The 17144-nt window shown below is 37.7% G+C and overlaps 1 protein-coding gene across 3 annotated transcripts in view; it reads right to left on the bottom strand.

Annotated features, from left to right (window-relative positions):
* MDN1 (midasin AAA ATPase 1) overlaps positions 1–17144 on the bottom strand; it is a 96097-nt gene that overhangs the window by 19047 nt on the left and 59906 nt on the right. For 2 of the 3 annotated variants that reach the window (XM_021392323.1, XM_021392325.1), the window contains exons 62-83: positions 16970–17079; positions 15222–15918; positions 14608–14769; positions 13822–14095; positions 12724–12959; positions 11988–12083; positions 11617–11711; positions 10768–10892; positions 9818–9964; positions 9427–9536; positions 8934–9007; positions 8508–8703; positions 7758–7917; positions 7447–7593; positions 6217–6343; positions 5231–5336; positions 4021–4136; positions 2271–2750; positions 1487–1713; positions 978–1124; positions 602–774; positions 85–246 (exon numbers count right to left, since the gene is read on the bottom strand). In XM_021392323.1, coding sequence (XP_021247998.1) covers positions 85–246; positions 602–774; positions 978–1124; positions 1487–1713; positions 2271–2750; positions 4021–4136; positions 5231–5336; positions 6217–6343; positions 7447–7593; positions 7758–7917; positions 8508–8703; positions 8934–9007; positions 9427–9536; positions 9818–9964; positions 10768–10892; positions 11617–11711; positions 11988–12083; positions 12724–12959; positions 13822–14095; positions 14608–14769; positions 15222–15918; positions 16970–17079 — 4167 coding nt within the window. The remainder of the gene's footprint in view (positions 1–84; positions 247–601; positions 775–977; positions 1125–1486; positions 1714–2270; positions 2751–4020; positions 4137–5230; positions 5337–6216; positions 6344–7446; positions 7594–7757; positions 7918–8507; positions 8704–8933; positions 9008–9426; positions 9537–9817; positions 9965–10767; positions 10893–11616; positions 11712–11987; positions 12084–12723; positions 12960–13821; positions 14096–14607; positions 14770–15221; positions 15919–16969; positions 17080–17144) is intronic. The other variant, XM_021392324.1, reaches the window with a different exon arrangement.

The raw sequence follows: 17144 nt of genomic DNA, 5'->3' as shown, positions 1-17144 counted from the left end.
CTTTACACTTAGTTTCTACGTAAGACTTGGGTATATATTAAGTATATACTTCCCGTACATCCACTGTTATCTCAAATAACTTACCTTTTGGGCAAGCTCTGTGAAAATGCTAGTTAAAACAGAAAGCAGCTTTCCAGTACTCCGGTGAGATGACAGTGAAATAGTGAGGTAGAATAGGATAAGGTCTGAAAACTTGCAGAGCATGGGCTTTAGACGCACCAGCAAATAGCAGGACTGGTTGAAGAACTGCAGTTAAAAAAAAAACAAAAATCAAAGAACAGCTGTCAAACGTGATAATGTAATTACTGAGATGCACCTCAGAGAGGGTTATGATAGAGACTGGAAACAGATGCTCAACCCAGAAATATCAGCAGGCACATTTAAACACAATATAAGGTTCCCGGAGCTTTTTCAAGCTTTCACATTTCACAAAAACTAACGTTTCTCCTTTTTATTAAAGGACCATCTGCACTTCGCATTACAAAAAAAAGCGTATCTACGTTCAGCTATGTTCTCTCATATACTTCTAGTTCTACAGTAATGAACAGCTGATGATTCCAAACCACTGAGCCAGAAAAGTTCTCAAGAAAAACAATTTTACCTTATGTTTATCAGAGGTGCAATCTTCCCCGTAAGATTTCAGGCTCTCCATCAGTTCTGAAACTGCTGAAATTACTTTCTGCACATGCAAAGAATCCACATCAGCAGAAATATCTTCATCCAAAAGTTTAGTTAAATGTCCTGCTTTAATCATGTCAAATGAAGCTGCATCATCTTTGGTTGAAACACAGGGGGCAAAAAAAGAGATGGAAGTCAAATCTGATATTCTAAAATGTTATAGCAAGCAAACTAGAAATATCCATGCTACCCGTTAATGTGCAGAACTATTAAAATGGATGTTTCCTCGGGTACTTGTATTTTAATGTTCAAGTAATTTAAACTCTCTCACTACCCTTTGACTAAATTAACAATCTCACCAGTTTCCTCTGGAGGTTTTTCTTCCTCTTCTCCCTCTTTCTGTTTTCTCTCTACCAAACACTGGATGGCATACAGAACACCATGGATAACAGTTTCCACTTGAGCTGAGAAGCGCTCCACAAATTCTTCATCAGACTCTTTATTTCCTTTTGAATCACAACACAGACAGTTTAACATAGAAATGCATTAAAATTACTGGTTCATACGTTTCCTTATGCAAGGAACATAAGCATTACGCAGCTTTTACTGTATAGTTTTACTAACACACCCTTGCTAATTCTGATTTACAGCTGTAATGCTCTGTTGGCACCACCGACTCAAGGGAAAGTATTACTGCACAATGCCAACTCAGACTAAATTTTCCCAGTTTGAATTTCATCATGTGTTTCTGGATATCCAAGTATCACATGGCAATAGCAATGAATAAGCAATCTTCTGCAGCAATCAACCTAATTACTTCTTTATATCTTTATCTGAACTACAGAAGTGGTAGAGAATTGTCCCTTACCACTACAGTTTGACGTGGAAGCAAGAAGCTGTGTTCTCCAAGCTGCAAAGTCTGCAGATGTACTATTAATTTCCTCTTGTATATACTTGAGGCTCTTGATTACAGCCATCTGATCTGCAGCTTGCCTGTCTTCCTCATTTGGGTGAAACAGGGACTCCACACCTTGTAACTGAGCTGAAACTTCCAGCAGACAGCTCACAGCCGATGTACAAACTTCAAAATCTCTCCTGCAACAAGATACATTATAATACTGAGAGAAGAAAGAACTGCTCAGATTAAGATTAAGCCTTTCCTTGGGAAGGGGTACATCTTGGATTTATTAAGTACAAGATTTGACAGCAAGCAGTGATGCCATTTATGCCTATTTCATTTTTTGTTCACTTCAAACTGTACGTGCATTTTTTTTATTTTTATTTTTTTACTTCAGTAGGCTGCCTACAGGCCTCTTTTTAAATATACTTCTTCTATTAATTTACATTTGAACTTTACATCATTAATAAACTGAAGAGCTAAGGGGATGAAATCCCAAGGGACTCAAGGCAACCTCAGAAGCTGAGAAGGACCCATCTTTTGCTGACTGCTCAGGAGACCGAGAGAAGACATGCATTCACTTGTTTAAAAAGCCAGACACTGCAGTTTGAAAGAAAAACCAACAGAAACAAGCTTCAAGAACATTTAAACAATACCTTTTAAGACATGCAAAGGCAACCTTCAGGATGACTTTACACATCTAGCATGAACATACAGCATAAAGAAATTGAATTTATGCAGATGTAGAACTCACCACGAATAAAACAAGGTCTCACATGGCTGTTGTCTTATTTTGTCCACTTCTGTTTTCATTGCTTTCACATGTGCCAGCATTGTTGCCAATTGTGCAGACAGCCGCAGCCACAGCTGATCTTTATTTCGCATCCTGCACCCAGGAGGCAGTCGCTCACTTGTTACTGGAGACAGGTATTTAAGGTCTGAGGGAATTTGGTCCTGTATTCCCGTGAGAACATTTCCCAGCATCTCTTCAGATCCTGAGCTGAGAAAAACTTTGACATCTGTCCTTTCACTGTCACCACACTTCATTAGCTCTTCTGTTGGGCAGCACTGTAAAAACCAAGACAGCTCCTCGAGAACCATCACACACTGCATGGAAAGTTGCTGCACTTTGTCAGTCCAGTGCTGAAAACTGTGCTGAGGAGGAAATGCTACATTGTATTCTCTGTCAGCACTCAATCTCTTGTCTATCTCTTGGATGCAACTCAGGAGGTTCCTGGTTAAGAAGAAAGGAAAAAAAACTGCATAGACCCCATAACTGAGTTTTACATCATACCTCCCTATTAAAAGCTCAACCTTCAGACTAAGTTCATAAAAGTTCTAGGTGATATGAAAGCAGCAGAAGTCAAACTTCATCCAGGAAAAACTAAAAGGATATATATATATATATAAAGTTTATTTATTGATATCAGAAAAAGACCTTGGTGAGATTTCTCAGAATGAACACCAACCTTTTAAATAATCCCTAGGCTCCAGTCCTGACGCTCACAGGTTCATTTTCCTCCATAATACAAGAAAATGAGATTCTAGTATGCCCTCATTCACTCAGGGTATACCAGACACAGTTCATAACAAATAATTAATCTGATTTGTAATCAAAGTACTGCAGATAAGTGTCTTGGAAATTTTACTACTCCTGCAACTGCAAAGCTGGTGTGATCACAGAACTGTAGGGGTGGGATGGACCTCTGCAGATCATTGAGCCCAGTGCTCTGTCACTCTCAAAATAAAGAAAAGTTTCCTCACGTTCATATGGAACTCGTTTTATTACTACTGCTATTGTTTTATTATTATTTTAGTATGCTGAAGTTAACATAGTTTTTGCACCACTCATCTCCAGTGCAGATTTCCTTCCCTGTACAAAGGAAATAGTCTGACATAACTTCAAGTTTTACAGATGTCATTAGTGACGAACAGAAATAAACAGAACAGCAGAGTTTGCAGCGAAATACAAGAGGAGAAATTCCATCAAGTAATAAAGATTTCCCGCAGGCTTTTACCATTTCAGCACATCCTATTATATCCCAACTTTCTAGAATTTTTCTTCTTCAGCAGTTGAGGTTCTTCATTTTGGCCCAAAGGACAACCTAGATCATTTATTTTCTTCAAATGAATCTAACAACTTGAATATAGCCAAAATTAACTTAGGCCAATACCAAATGAGAAAGGTTCAATAATCTATAGGTTTAACAGTGTCATTAATTATAAATAATTACTTTATAGTCTCCATGTCAGCCTAATTTGTTGTTCCCATTATTTTGATTCTAAAATGCTAGCTGCAATGACAGGATAAACAATATTACTTCCCCACCCCAAACACACATTTTTTTCCTATTTGGGCTTAATTGAAAGGAGAAATGGAAAAGCAGGGGGAAGAATTTGTTTTCTACCATGTCATTTTCTGTCTTTGTTGAACGGGACAGCTTACTGTCAATAATTCTACGATGAACACTTAAACAAAGCCATAATGGTATAATGCCAAATACCTTAGTATGATCCACTGCTCCGTCAAGGCAGTAAGAGATTGTCTCTGTCTGACAAGCATCTGCAGGAGGTGTGCAGTAAATCCTTTGCATCGCTCAACACTACTTAGTCCAATATCCTAAAGAAAACAAACACCGAGAAACAGGAGGGAAGGGAGAGAACAGTTCGATGAATAAACAGATTAAGTGACAATAACGTGGGCTGTGCCTCCAGCCCATTTCACTGAACAGAGTGAAAGGCTACGGTTTAAGTGAGCAAGTATTAAAATGCAGACAAAGTATAGTTATTCCTTCCCACTATCTTCAATCATTTGCACCTTTCATACATCCTCCATGTAATTTTGATTTTCAAGTACTTTCTGCAAAAAGTAGTATTAAACTGCACTTCCACTGCAGCAATTCCTATCGGGAGTTCAGTTCAAAAAGTAAAGCCACATGACCTAAATAATACATAAAATCCAAAGTGGAGATACCAGCTTAAATTTTTACATCCATAAACACTGCTAAAATCTCTCCCACAGTTAATTTCACCAGAATTACTGACAATTACTTTCATTCTTTTTAATGAAAGGATTCTGAATTCAAGTGTAGAATAAACGTTCACAATAAAAAGCAAAACCAATCCCAGACAAGTTCTATTATTTATTCAATTATAAGATGTAGTATTTGCCACCTCATGTTGTAAAAGAGAGCACGAAGTATAGCGAGAGGAAATTCATCTGGAAGAGATCCCTGCTTCCTGGAATACGGGAAAAGTAATACTGACTTGGCAGAACTCATCTGTTCCTTCTATCGATTTTAGATCAACTTCTAAGCAAGGCAATGTATTGTTATGTTTCATGTTAAATAGACTTCAGTTATTTCCAACTTACAAAACAACAGATTTTTCGTGATCACTAATCCCAATTTTGTTCCCTTAGTAACTTTCAATTCAGCTTTTGAGGCATGAGCTTTATGAATAAGAAGCAGCAATTTGGGAATTGCTGGGATGAAAATACTGTACACTGTACAGACTACTAACTAACAATCTGCTCATTCTACTGTTCATTCATAAAATAACAGGTTTTAAAATGCCGCATTTAATATTTGTCCCCCAAATATTTTCTATTGTATTAAAACAGATAGTGTTACCTCATGTCACCCCTTTTACTACTAGAAATTTCCAGTAAAAGGTAATTAAAGGAGGATTCCTGCTTTTAGTTTGGTGCTTTACCTTGGCAGGGGCTAACAGTGCTGTCTGGAGTCGAGAGTGGCGTGCAAGAGAACGATAGAAGTACTTCTGGCATCCATCCCAGGCCGAGGAAATCTCTGCCAGGAACCTGACAGAGTATAAAAAGTTGCTATCAGAAAGGTAATTTCAGTACCTCAGCACACGTGAACCACTAGGTCAGCTCTTCAACCTAAAAAATCTGCTTACAATTTGCTATTTTGCAGATGTATTGAACACACAATTCTTCATTTCTCCCAACAAATATTTAAGTCATGAGAAATTATTATTTTTTAAATAAGCCCTGAGAGAACTTAAGGCAGAAACTAAATCTCTGAATATAATTTAGAGTTTAAACGGTGGGTTTTTTGTTTGTTTTTTAAATGCTGCTAAATCAAGCTTGATAAGAAAGCTTTTATTTTGGCTTTTACAGAACGTACTAGAAGCTAAACCCACATATCTGAGCACTTGCTGCCTGAAAGACCAGAGAAACATCTGAAAGAATATCTTCCATATAGGCAGGACTTTGCAGAAATGTCCACTTGAAGTCCATGCATTTTCTCAAGAAATATCCCGTTAGTCAAGGACGAAAACAGAACAACTGACCACTTAACCCTTGTAAACTGCAACTTATTTTTAAGTCATTAGCAGTCTATCTTCTTATTATGATAACAAACTGTTCCAAGCAAAGTTGGGCAACAAAAAGGTGACTGAATTCTCTGAAGCAGTGAAACTAATGGTGAAGTTGTCTGAAGTGTAAGTGAAAAACAATCCAATGCTAAAAAAGAAAAAAAACAAACAAAAAACCAAACCCAAATCTAATGCGCCAGTACAGTACACATAGAACTTTCAAAGCGAACTCAGAAAGGGGCAAATGTAAACCCTAAATCAATTAATATCCAAAAATTCCAATCTAAATCCACATGCAATAAATTCTAAGAGTTATAGGTGCAACTCATACAATGCAAGAGTTACAAATGCTGTATACGTACGTGGCATCCAGTTCACATCTACTGTTTACTACAGCTAATGCACTATGCAAGTCCAGTGGATGTACACAGAGTATTTCATGATAGCCTTTTGAACGGCACCAAGACAGACCTTTTCGGTATGACAAGCCTGGAATGACAATTGAACGCATCGTTTTATGCCCTCGTTCTTTCAAATGAAGAAAACATGAGTCAGGCAGCCGTTATTAAAATGTAAAAACCCTGATTAGGATTTTTTCCATATGCTTTCTAATCTTGACAAGCCTTTGAACACAGAGAACACAGCTGAAATAAGACGAACAGACTTGCATATATAAAAAGTTTGTGGTGTCAGTCATGAGAAAGAAAAGCCTTCAACCTGCAAGGCACGCTACAGTGTGAAATAAAACCTAAGAGAATAATTCACAGATACATACTTTTAAAACCCAATCTCTGCAACAAGGAGGGAGACAATTAAGTTTATATATATATATTTTTTTTTTTTTTTTGAGGTTCTTAAAATCACTGCAGGCTGAAAGCTGTGGCTTCCATGAGAAGCACTAAAAATGTTAAAACTCTCTTCTGAAGGAAAATAAAAAAAATAGCAAAGCTATGTTCATTTCTACCTCTGGCTATGACTTGGTGAAATGCTGTCAGACAACTGTTCTGCTGTTTCTGCTGTCACACAACAGGACTGCTTGCCTTTGCTGGTTTCTAAAGTGCTCAGTGACTAAGAACAGTTGATGAATTCAGTATAATCGAAGGAAAAGGCAACTATTAACAGCTCTTGACCTTATGACTACCAAGGGCAGCAATGGAGACTTCTATGAATAGACCATTCATTCTCCATAGCTCAGCTGCATCGCTGCCGATCTGACTTCCGCCAGTCAGTCAACTGAGAGATGGGCTCTCATTTAAAGAAGTTAATTTCAGCTCTGGAAAGAGAATAGGTATAGGACTTTGATCTTTCCCTCTTGTTTCTAAACCAGGCAGTGACTTCTGACTGGAGATAAAGTAGAATTTTTCTTCAAAAAAGAAACTGTTTTACATACACTGGAATGTGCAAAGAAGAGAAGATATATGCAAGGATTAGCACGTCAGAGGAAGGAAAAGAGTCTTACTTGCTTCTTGAAGTTACTGAACCATGAATGCACAGAACAGACTATTACCGTGTATTTACATGTATTGGCAAAAATGTAAAATGCTTAATAACTTTGTACTTTTAAATGAAGCACATTTCAAATCAAAGCTCACCTGTTTTAGCAAGGCTTTTAAAGAGATCTGACAAAGCCCGTTGCTTTTGCATTTGGATATGCTTGGCCTCTGACTTCTGCTTCTCCTTATCGGCTGTCTGATCAAATGTTAAACTCTGGAGTTCAACTACAGAACCAATGATATCACCTGCATGGAAGACAGAAGGGAAAGATAAGAGATGTGAAACTTCAGTGAATGCCAGCCAGTCATGGGAAGATAGTCTGTGAAGGGAACTACGTATCTACACTTTTCCTGATTACACTCATGCTAAAAAAGTCAACAATGACATGGAAATAACAGGAGTATCCAACCTGTGAACTGGTCAAGACTTTCCAGCAGACTTAAGAACGAATTACGCTCTGTAACTGTCGCACACATTTTCTTCATTCTTTTTGTAAGTTTGGGCAGACGATACTGAAGAGAATCTGTTTGAAATGCAATACCATCATGATGTTCTTCTGTTAGCGGCTGCTGAGGAAAATTGAAGAAAAAAATCCAATTATACACATATGATTGAGGCTGTTCCGTCTGCAAATTAACTCAGAGTAAACTGCTTCAAAAACAAGGGCTAAATTCCACATTCATTTGAAACTCAAGAACTCCTGAAACCCAAAAACTTACTCACACAGTTCAGTAGTGAACAGTTCAGTACTGAATACTTGAGGGAATTCCTTTTTTACAAAAAGAAAGTAATGCTTATTACCAGCCCTTGTCAATATCAGCGTACCAGTAGGGAAGTATTAACCTGTTATAGACAATATACCAGTAACTTAAGAGATGAAATATTCAACTGCTATCAACTCCGGGAGAGTGCAGATAAGAGTGTAGATATTGTGCTAAGTCAATACTGAACATACTTGTCTTTCCATGCTGTATTTCCACCCACCTGCGGTTTCATAACACTGAATACGAAAAAAAGACCAACAAGTTGATGATATATATACTCAACAGACTTGACATTTATGTAAGATTTTTCTCTCTCCATAAAAGAGTGAAAAACAACACACAGATGAGAACACACAAAGTAACCTTCCTACACTTAGATTTAAGAATACAGTCACCTTGGCAGCATCTGTTCTAGCAGACAGAACTTTCCTTAGCATGTTGTTTAGCTTCTGAACTTTAGTCTCTTTGTTCTCAGATTCCTCCTGCTGGTGCAAGCAGTCCAGTTGCTCTTCCTTACCGGCTTCCACCAAAGCAGGCCGACACGGCTCATTCAGAACAACTTCAAACTTCTTCATGAATTTAAAGAGAGTCCTAATTATCAAAGGAACACAAAACAGTTACAGAGGGTTCTAATCCTGGAAACGTCTCAGCTGCAGGAAATAAGTATTTCCACTGTGTTATGCGTAAAATAAGCACTTCTGCATTCAAATTTTAAATCAGGGAAATCTACAAAGAAGGTTCTAAATACAGTCATACATAAAATACTGCCATTTATTATGATCAGTCCCTAACTGGCTTCTTAATTTCAAGTTTTGATTTACCTGCGTGTTTTTTCAACTGACTGTTTAATAGCCCAGAAGCTGACATCATTCCACTTTGAAATTTTCACAAATTCCTAGTAAGAGAAGAAATAATCAATACAAATACAACAAAGTATTTGCATATAAAAATGATCCTTAAAGCTGATGAGCTATGATGACCTAGCTGTCTTAAAATACAATACATTTTACATGCTCAAATTACTGCATAGCTGTCTTACACTACTAGCAAGGTGTTTATGCTAAAATTGCCACTTATCTAAACATGAAAGCCAAAGGGTCTTCACTACTTGGTAGAAATCTCCATGGTTAAACAAGACCAAACATTAACAACTTCCGCCAACTCCATGACATAAAAATATCTTCTAGCCAATACAAATGTAAAGTATAACATGGATTTCAATGGCCAACAGAGCTATTACATACAAATTCAAATATCCGCTCCACCGTTCCTCTAGTTAGTTCAATGTATTGTCAGAGAGAAGTTTTCTCTTACCTTAAGTTCCTTTTCTATAGGTTGACGAAGTTCAGTGATTCTGGTCTCAACACACCCTGAAAACTGCTTATAATAATTATAGAGATTCCACAGGATGCTGCACAGGATGTCTGAAAAGGACAGACAATTAAAATCTTCTTTCAAAACAGGATATTCTTCAGTATCAACAGCAGAAATGCAGCCTGTTTTTTTTTTTTTTGTAATTGTGAAGCTTGGTGAAAGCAAGAGAATAATAGAGTAACAGACCAAAGGTATTCTTTGTGAGAGCAAGAAAACGCAGCATAAGCTCCCATTGTATTTATGAGCTCTTAGCCACCTTTTTGGGAAGCCTGGAATATGATAACCAGCTTGTTCTAAAGAATACTCACCACATTTAATCCTAATAACTTACCCTTTTCTGCTACCTGAGGCATCAGTAAGACATGGCAGTGGAAAACCAGCAATGCTTGAAGTCGTCCATGAAACTCTCCTAGTGTAGATCCTTCAATGAAGGCCTGTAGTGTGTTGACCAGCATTTTTAGGCTCATCTGCTCAGTTTCTGAACATTACACCAGAAATTTAAAAGGAGAGATGGAAAAAACCAAAATAAAACACTACATGAAAACTGTAGACTGCTCTTTGTGAACATCCAACTAAATATCAGGCTTCTATTGGGTGGGTTTCAAAACAAACAAAGAAAAAAAGGGTAATTCTAATTTAATAATGAGTAAAACCAGCAAAAAATGTACAGGGAAAAGAAAAAAGAGACGATAAAGAGGCAGTAGTAAGACCAGATTAAGAAGGACAGCTACATGCCCGATTTCAGAGTAAACCAAGCATATGAAGAATACTTTCTATTGAATTAATAGATTTTTTTAGCCACCATGGAAAACTGTGTGCTACAAATTAGTCACTATCAGTTCCTTACTGCCTCAAAATCAAGACAGAAATAGGTCTTGGAAGAATCTAGCAGAGGATACAGTGTCTTCAGAGTGTTGCCTATAGGAGAAAACACCGAAAGATGTAAAAAAGAACCCAGGGATCTGTTTAAAAATGTTTCTATGCCCCAACACACATTTACAAGAGTTCTACTTCCTTTAGAATGCCTTTTACAGACATCTTTCCCTTGATACAACTTACAGCGTTAACTCTATGCAACACACAGGTAGTTTCAGAAAAAATACCAAGTCAAGCTCACTCTGTATAGAAGAGCTTACACAGTCATGGAATTTACTGCGGGACAAAGGGGACAATAACTACACCTGAAAGTGCATAGTTACGCTCTGCCATTTAGGAGTTTAGTTATGCATCTCTAGTAATTGCTGCAACTGTATCACATGTTTGTCTAAGAACAGCACTTACCTTCCATGTCAGCCTTGGTCTGTTCTTGTACATACTTCTCAATCATCTGATAGAGCGAGAACCAGTGCTTTGTGGATTTCTCTATGTGTTGCTTCATAATATTATCCAGACTTACTGACCAGCAACTGAAAACAATTAGTGGGGAAAGGAAAGGAAAAACAGTAATTAAATAATCAAGAACATGAGTCATTTGGGCTCCAAAACAACACTCACCTTATGCTCTGTTTCTGCTAAACTAAAGGAAGATTTTACAGAATGACATAACCTGCACATATGCTTAATATACAGAATCAACTACTGAAGATCATGGCTCTGTCACTATTAAAATTATGAGAAGAAACAAAGGAGCTAGGAACTGTCAAATAAAACCAGTCACAGCCAGGCTGAGAAATTTTCCTTCACAAAACACGAGGTATACTTCTAGAATTCCTGATCGTGGCATATTGTGGACAAAAAAATTTCACACAGTCTTAACAAGAGACTGGCTAATGACTTTTAAGCAAAATTTAATGGTGATAGAGAGACAAACTGCTACAGGCTCAGCAACTCCCAGGATAAAAATAGGAGAAGGCTGGGAAAATATTCTTATGAATTACTCTAGTTGCGTCCTGTTTCTGTCCCTCCTAAGGCATGTACATACGTACACATGCAGTCACTGCAAAAGGCAATATAGGGCTGGACATGCTCATTCCGAGCCAGTTCAACTACTTTTTTATTTGTATACCCATATTATGGCAGCTACACGCACAAATGTTTGTGAAAAAAGGCAATAATACACTGGAACACGTTTCCATATGGAGACAGAAGTTTTGTGTCTAAAAAATAGCAGTAAGGAAGGACAATTCTTACTTCAACTCCAATCTACGCCACTGAATAATCAGTTGTGTGACCAAGTCAAGATGTTTCCGCAAGGACAAAGCTCGACTAGCATTTTCCTCCCAATCCTGGTAAACAAAAACAAACATGAAAACAAAACACAACACAAAACAACAACAACAAAAATCAATTTCTTTATAGAAAGCAAAAAATTAGAGTCTGCATAGCAAGATTCATGTAGTACTCTTCCATTGCCTTCTTAACTCCTTAAACTAACAGCATGGAGCGGTTCACTTCCCCAAACCCTGGGAAGCATTAACAACTGAAAGCTGTCTATCACGGTACCTACACAAATAAGGAAGAATAAATGATGAAATAGAAGCTTCCCTTAGCCCTCTCCTTACCTGTGCTTTTGCAAGAAGAATTTCCAAGCCATTCAGGAACTTTGAGAGGGGACTAGAGAGTGGAAAGCTCTGGATTCTGTCAATCACAACTAACAGCTGCAGAATAAAGCACAAGTGTTCAGCCTACAGCATCTGACTCAAACACTCATGCTAATTTGTATTAGTATAACCATACTATAAAGAGGTAAGAATATTTTTGTTTATTTTCAATTGCTTTGTCATTTTAGTATCAGCTCCCTAGTAGTGCAGTAGATGTCAGTGTTATCATGGAAAGGAGCACAAGCGACCTAATGTCAGGAGCTCCAATTGATCCTGAGTTTCTTCACTAGCATTCAAGAAATAACTTAAGAGCCACACAGTACCCCTAAGCGGTAACGAAGATATCACTTTTTAAAACACTATTAAAAAAAGCATTCTGGGAAAAATTAGAAGCCTGAATAGTGTAAGACTTCAAAAATCTTTGAAGTTTGGCAGAACCAAGACTGATTAAAGCTGTAAGAACAGAGCACACAGTAAAAGTTATTTAGTATTTCACAAGTAAAACTGAACTGCCGGGAGTACCTAATATCTCTCTATGAAGAAACAGGCATGACTTCAAAACGTCTGTGTAAGTAATACTGACGTCTGGGCAGACATGCATGCAGAGGTCTCTGCCTGTCCGTACATATATTTACACATGCAAGCAATTCTAAAATGCTTTGTTTTTTTCCCCAAACATTTGCTGAGTCGTCCTTACCTGCAGAAGTACTGGATGCTCTGGCCATTCCTGCAGTAACCTGTTCACTTCTTTAGCAAAATTATCAAGTACAGGTTGGCACTGGCGGACTTGCTTAATATTAGGATGCTGGTAAAAGTCATATGGGCCATCCTGCTGTAGCACAAGATCTGAAGTCAGTTCCTCAAAAAAGGTATTGTGAAGAAGAGTGCTAACTAGAAGCTGGCTTCCCAAAAGACTACTGTTCATTTCGGCACCTAGGAAGCCAAAAAAAAGAAGACATCACACATACTATTCATTTATCTTTTTCAGTTGTACAGGAAAAGTTCATTTTTCCCTGCATTCCAAACCGTAGCATGTTATACACTGCAAGGATAAATGACTATGCCACTCAAAATCACTGAGTTCACATCCCCTATTTTATCAAAACCTTTCGTAAAAAAGAACAGTATCTTAAAGCTATGCTGTGAGCCAGCCAGAACACCCCAGTTCCTCTGTCCATGAATTCACACTGAGAAGATATTTACTATAAAATTATTAGTGAGGCTCTGTGAAAAAGTAATCCAACAAAAACAAAACAAGAAGACACATCCACATACATTACACTTTAAACACAAAAATAAATGACTGTAGAAACAGCGGTCCTGTTGCACTATTTGCTTCTTAATTGCACACCTACACGTACTCTGCACACAGTTCTGCTCTGAGAAGTGACAAAAAAATATTATCCTTAGGTCTTCCACATTGTTATAATGATTTTCACGTCAAGTATGCTTGAATTCAGAGTAAAAATATCCTTTTTTGTTGCTGTTACTTTTTACATTACAGAAGCTCAATTGAAATAAATTTCTTTATGAATCTAATTTCCAGTTTTACCACTGGAAAATTCCTGCAAGTCCATAATCTTCCACAGGACTATGCAGATGTAAGCACTTAAAATTTCTGATTATATTGTAGATTTATTCTTAGACTGTGTTCCATTATAAATGAAAACAAACTTTATTTGCACATTTCATTTTCCCTATAATTGGTTTATTTAGTGATCTGCCATACAATTCATTTGTAAGTAATCATTACGAAGTTAAAACCATACATCTGAAATGTTGCTAGTAATCTTACCAATTAAAGGATAGAACCACGACACCAGACATGCACCAGTTTGATAGCAGGAAATAAATGCACTGAAATAATGTTTAGCTTGATGAGAAGGCAGACTCTGTTGATACCACAGGGATCGAGCGAAGTTTAAGCACAACTGCTGATGAACCATCATTACAGTTTGCATAGAGTTCTTAGACAACAGGGCTCTATTGACTTCCAGTTGGTCTTCCAATGGCTCCCCAGTTTCCATTTTCTCTTCTAGACTTGCCTGAGCTGTGATATCTTCAAAGTCCTACAAATTACATTATAATTAAGGATCAATTGCAGTTTCTTTCAGAACAAGCACCAGCAGTTGTACCTGTTGCAAAGCTGCCTCAATGCTGTTTGATCACTTGGAGATCCCAATTATTACCTCTCAACTTCCCAGTCACACAATAATGCACATTAAAAAAAAAATCTCACAGCTTCAATCCAATTATTTAACCAGGGAGACCGGTGTTCTAGACAGGCAATAAAACCTCAGCAGATTCCACTTCACTGGGGAAATCACATTCCACAATTTTACAGTGAATAACTAATGATACTGTCATTCAGTTATGTAACTCAGGATATGTTAGCTGAAAAGGGGAAAAAAAATAAAACCCCACAGTATTTACTGTCTGTCTATCCCGAACTCTGAACCACACTTTTATGGTCTGAAGGAGGAACTGTTCCATGTCTCATCTCATTTTACTTACAGCACATGTTTTCTGGAGCTACTTTATAAAGAAACACAAAATGTATGTCTAAAATTACAGTTGTTACCTTCTCATGAAAAGGAAATCTCCTCCTGAATTCCTCCTCCTCCTCTTCTTCCTCACTTTGTCCTTTCCCATGACTTTTACTTCTGAATCTGTACAGGCTCTTTTCCATTGCCTCCTGCTCTTGGGCACGGCGTTCCTGCTCATCCCACTCATTTATAATTGCCTAGGAAAACACAACACAGCACACATTAATGTTTAAAATATTCTCAAAATCTAATATTTAAATGAAGCAGAACTTATCTCGCTTGGCTCTTTAACTCTCTGCAGTCTGAAGCAGTATAAATAAACACCATCTGATCTGAATGGAGATTTGTAAATTGCTCTCCGAAGTGAGGACAAAGCACCTGAACAGTACGCAGTAAAGTACTTGGCCGAGTCATAGGTTTTCTTAACCATTTAATCAACTGTCCACAAAGCTCTGTAATGGGGATGGCAGGCAGTTGATAATAGCCATCACAGGCTTTGAGTTCATGCCTTGATAAATATGAACAAGTTAGGGTAATATGTTAAATTAGCCTTGATCAGTTCTATGGAAAAAAGGTTTAAGAGCATTATACTAACAATTATCAAAGTAGTTCAGTGAGAGAATCCAGGTCATTATTACTTAGACATTACCTGACACAGATGTCTAAAAAGCTGCAGAGATTTCTGGTCCATTTCTCCTCTGGATAGTACATGGCATCGAAGATGCAACAGTGCATTCACTAGGAGCTGTTCCAGAGTTGGACAACACTTCTGTACTCCCTCAGACTCTCCTTCAGAGTGCTTCAGAGAAAACTTTTTAAGTCCATGAAGAACCTCAACTGAATTCACTGAGCATAAAATTTCTGCACGAGCAAAGTAAGTGGGAAATGAGTGGCCGACAGATGGAAATATCAACAAAGAAGTAAGGAGGTTGGCGAGATCAGTTGGACAAACAAAACCATTGAGCACTGCATAAACTTCAGAAGCTACTAATCGCATGCCATGCTGCAATTGTAAGATGGCAGCTTGCAGGGGAATGATGGTATCAGGGAATACAGCATACTCCTCTGATAAGTGTTTTCTGAAGTGGTGGTGTGATTGTTGCCATGATGCTTCTTCACTTAACAGATTTTTCATTGCCTGGAGTGATTTAGGTCTTTGCCCACCGAGGAACTGCAGAAGTCGGGCTAAAAGATCTTGGACTGAAGAAACCTTTGCTATGCTGTTGATGTACTGGTGAGCCTCCTGGTACAAGCCGTCATAGAGTGGAGCTGGAGGCCTGAAGGCTTTTTTTCTGGAAAGACTGTTTATTTGCTCATTCAGTCTTTGCATTCTTTCCTGCAAGAGCCTGTTAGGAAATAACATGACCAGTTCAGAAACATACTGTAATAAACATACCTCATAGACTACACACTAGCACAATGGAAGACTCAGCAAATATTCTGGTAATTCGTGTAAAAAAGAAAATAAGGTAAGAACAAGGAGCGACACCCATATAGCACACACACACCCTGCCTTCTCATTTTTCCAACATTTCTCCAACAAACTTAGATTTCTTTTTTGCTTGTTACCTAACAGCTCTGTGAGCATCAAGGAAAAAGCAATAGGTAAAACTCAGCCATTCAGAACAGTCTCTCAGTGACTATCATCCTCTTTAAACAATAAAGATGTATCAGATCCAACTGCAAATACAGTAATGAGATCGAAAACTTCCATTAATACAGGAAAATCATGACCAACACTCACTTTTATCTCCACGTTTAGCAAATATCTGGAAGCATACACAAAGGAGAAATCTCTGTTCCTTTAATATTTTTTTCTTTAAGCTCTTCAGATTAAAAACAAAAAGCAATGGCTACAAATTCTGAACTCCCACAGCGTATTCCACATGGTAAGATATTAACTCAACCACAGCAGCACAGGCAAAAGCTGATGGTAAAACAGCATTTGGAGTTTTCTACCTAGCACAAATTAGTCCAAGAATTCTGCAAAGCAGCACTGCTTTATCTTGAAGCTTTTAGGAGTTACAGTGATAAATAATCCACCTCATTTCAAACTGTCAATAACACTGTCACAGTTTAGTGAAACTACCATAATTTGATGCATGACTATTTTCACTTCTGGGTACAGCTTCAATTTTCTCAAGATTTGAGGGTTACTACTTTAATTGTTGTATTTGAGACAGTCCGAAGTGTGTACAGACAATTCCTTAATTTCTGCTAGTAAAAAGAACAGCTTCTGTATTTTAATTTATCATGTCAATATGCCAATCGCTACATTCAAATTAACAAGCTGACATTTTACAGAAGAACACAAACACTGGAAAGCAAACTGAGCCTCAGCATTCAGAGATAACGTTTCCAACCTAAAAGAGAAGAGCTTATTGCCTAAGAAGTTACCTGAGATGGGGATGAATATAGTTGGAGAGTGCTTTGTCTTCAATACTTTTTCCTGTACGCAGCTGGGATGACAAATCATTTGTCCTCCATTCACACTCCAGCTGGTGTAACTAAAAAGGCAAGAATAAACCATTCTCTGAGGCTTGGGTCTTGGCAACAAAGAAGGTACAGCATC

The sequence above is a fragment of the Numida meleagris genome, chromosome 3, assembly GCF_002078875.1.
Source record: "Numida meleagris isolate 19003 breed g44 Domestic line chromosome 3, NumMel1.0, whole genome shotgun sequence".
Lineage (NCBI taxonomy): Eukaryota > Metazoa > Chordata > Aves > Galliformes > Numididae > Numida > Numida meleagris.
Note: the sequence above shows the minus strand (reverse complement) of the source record. Positions and strands in the feature narration are given on the sequence as shown.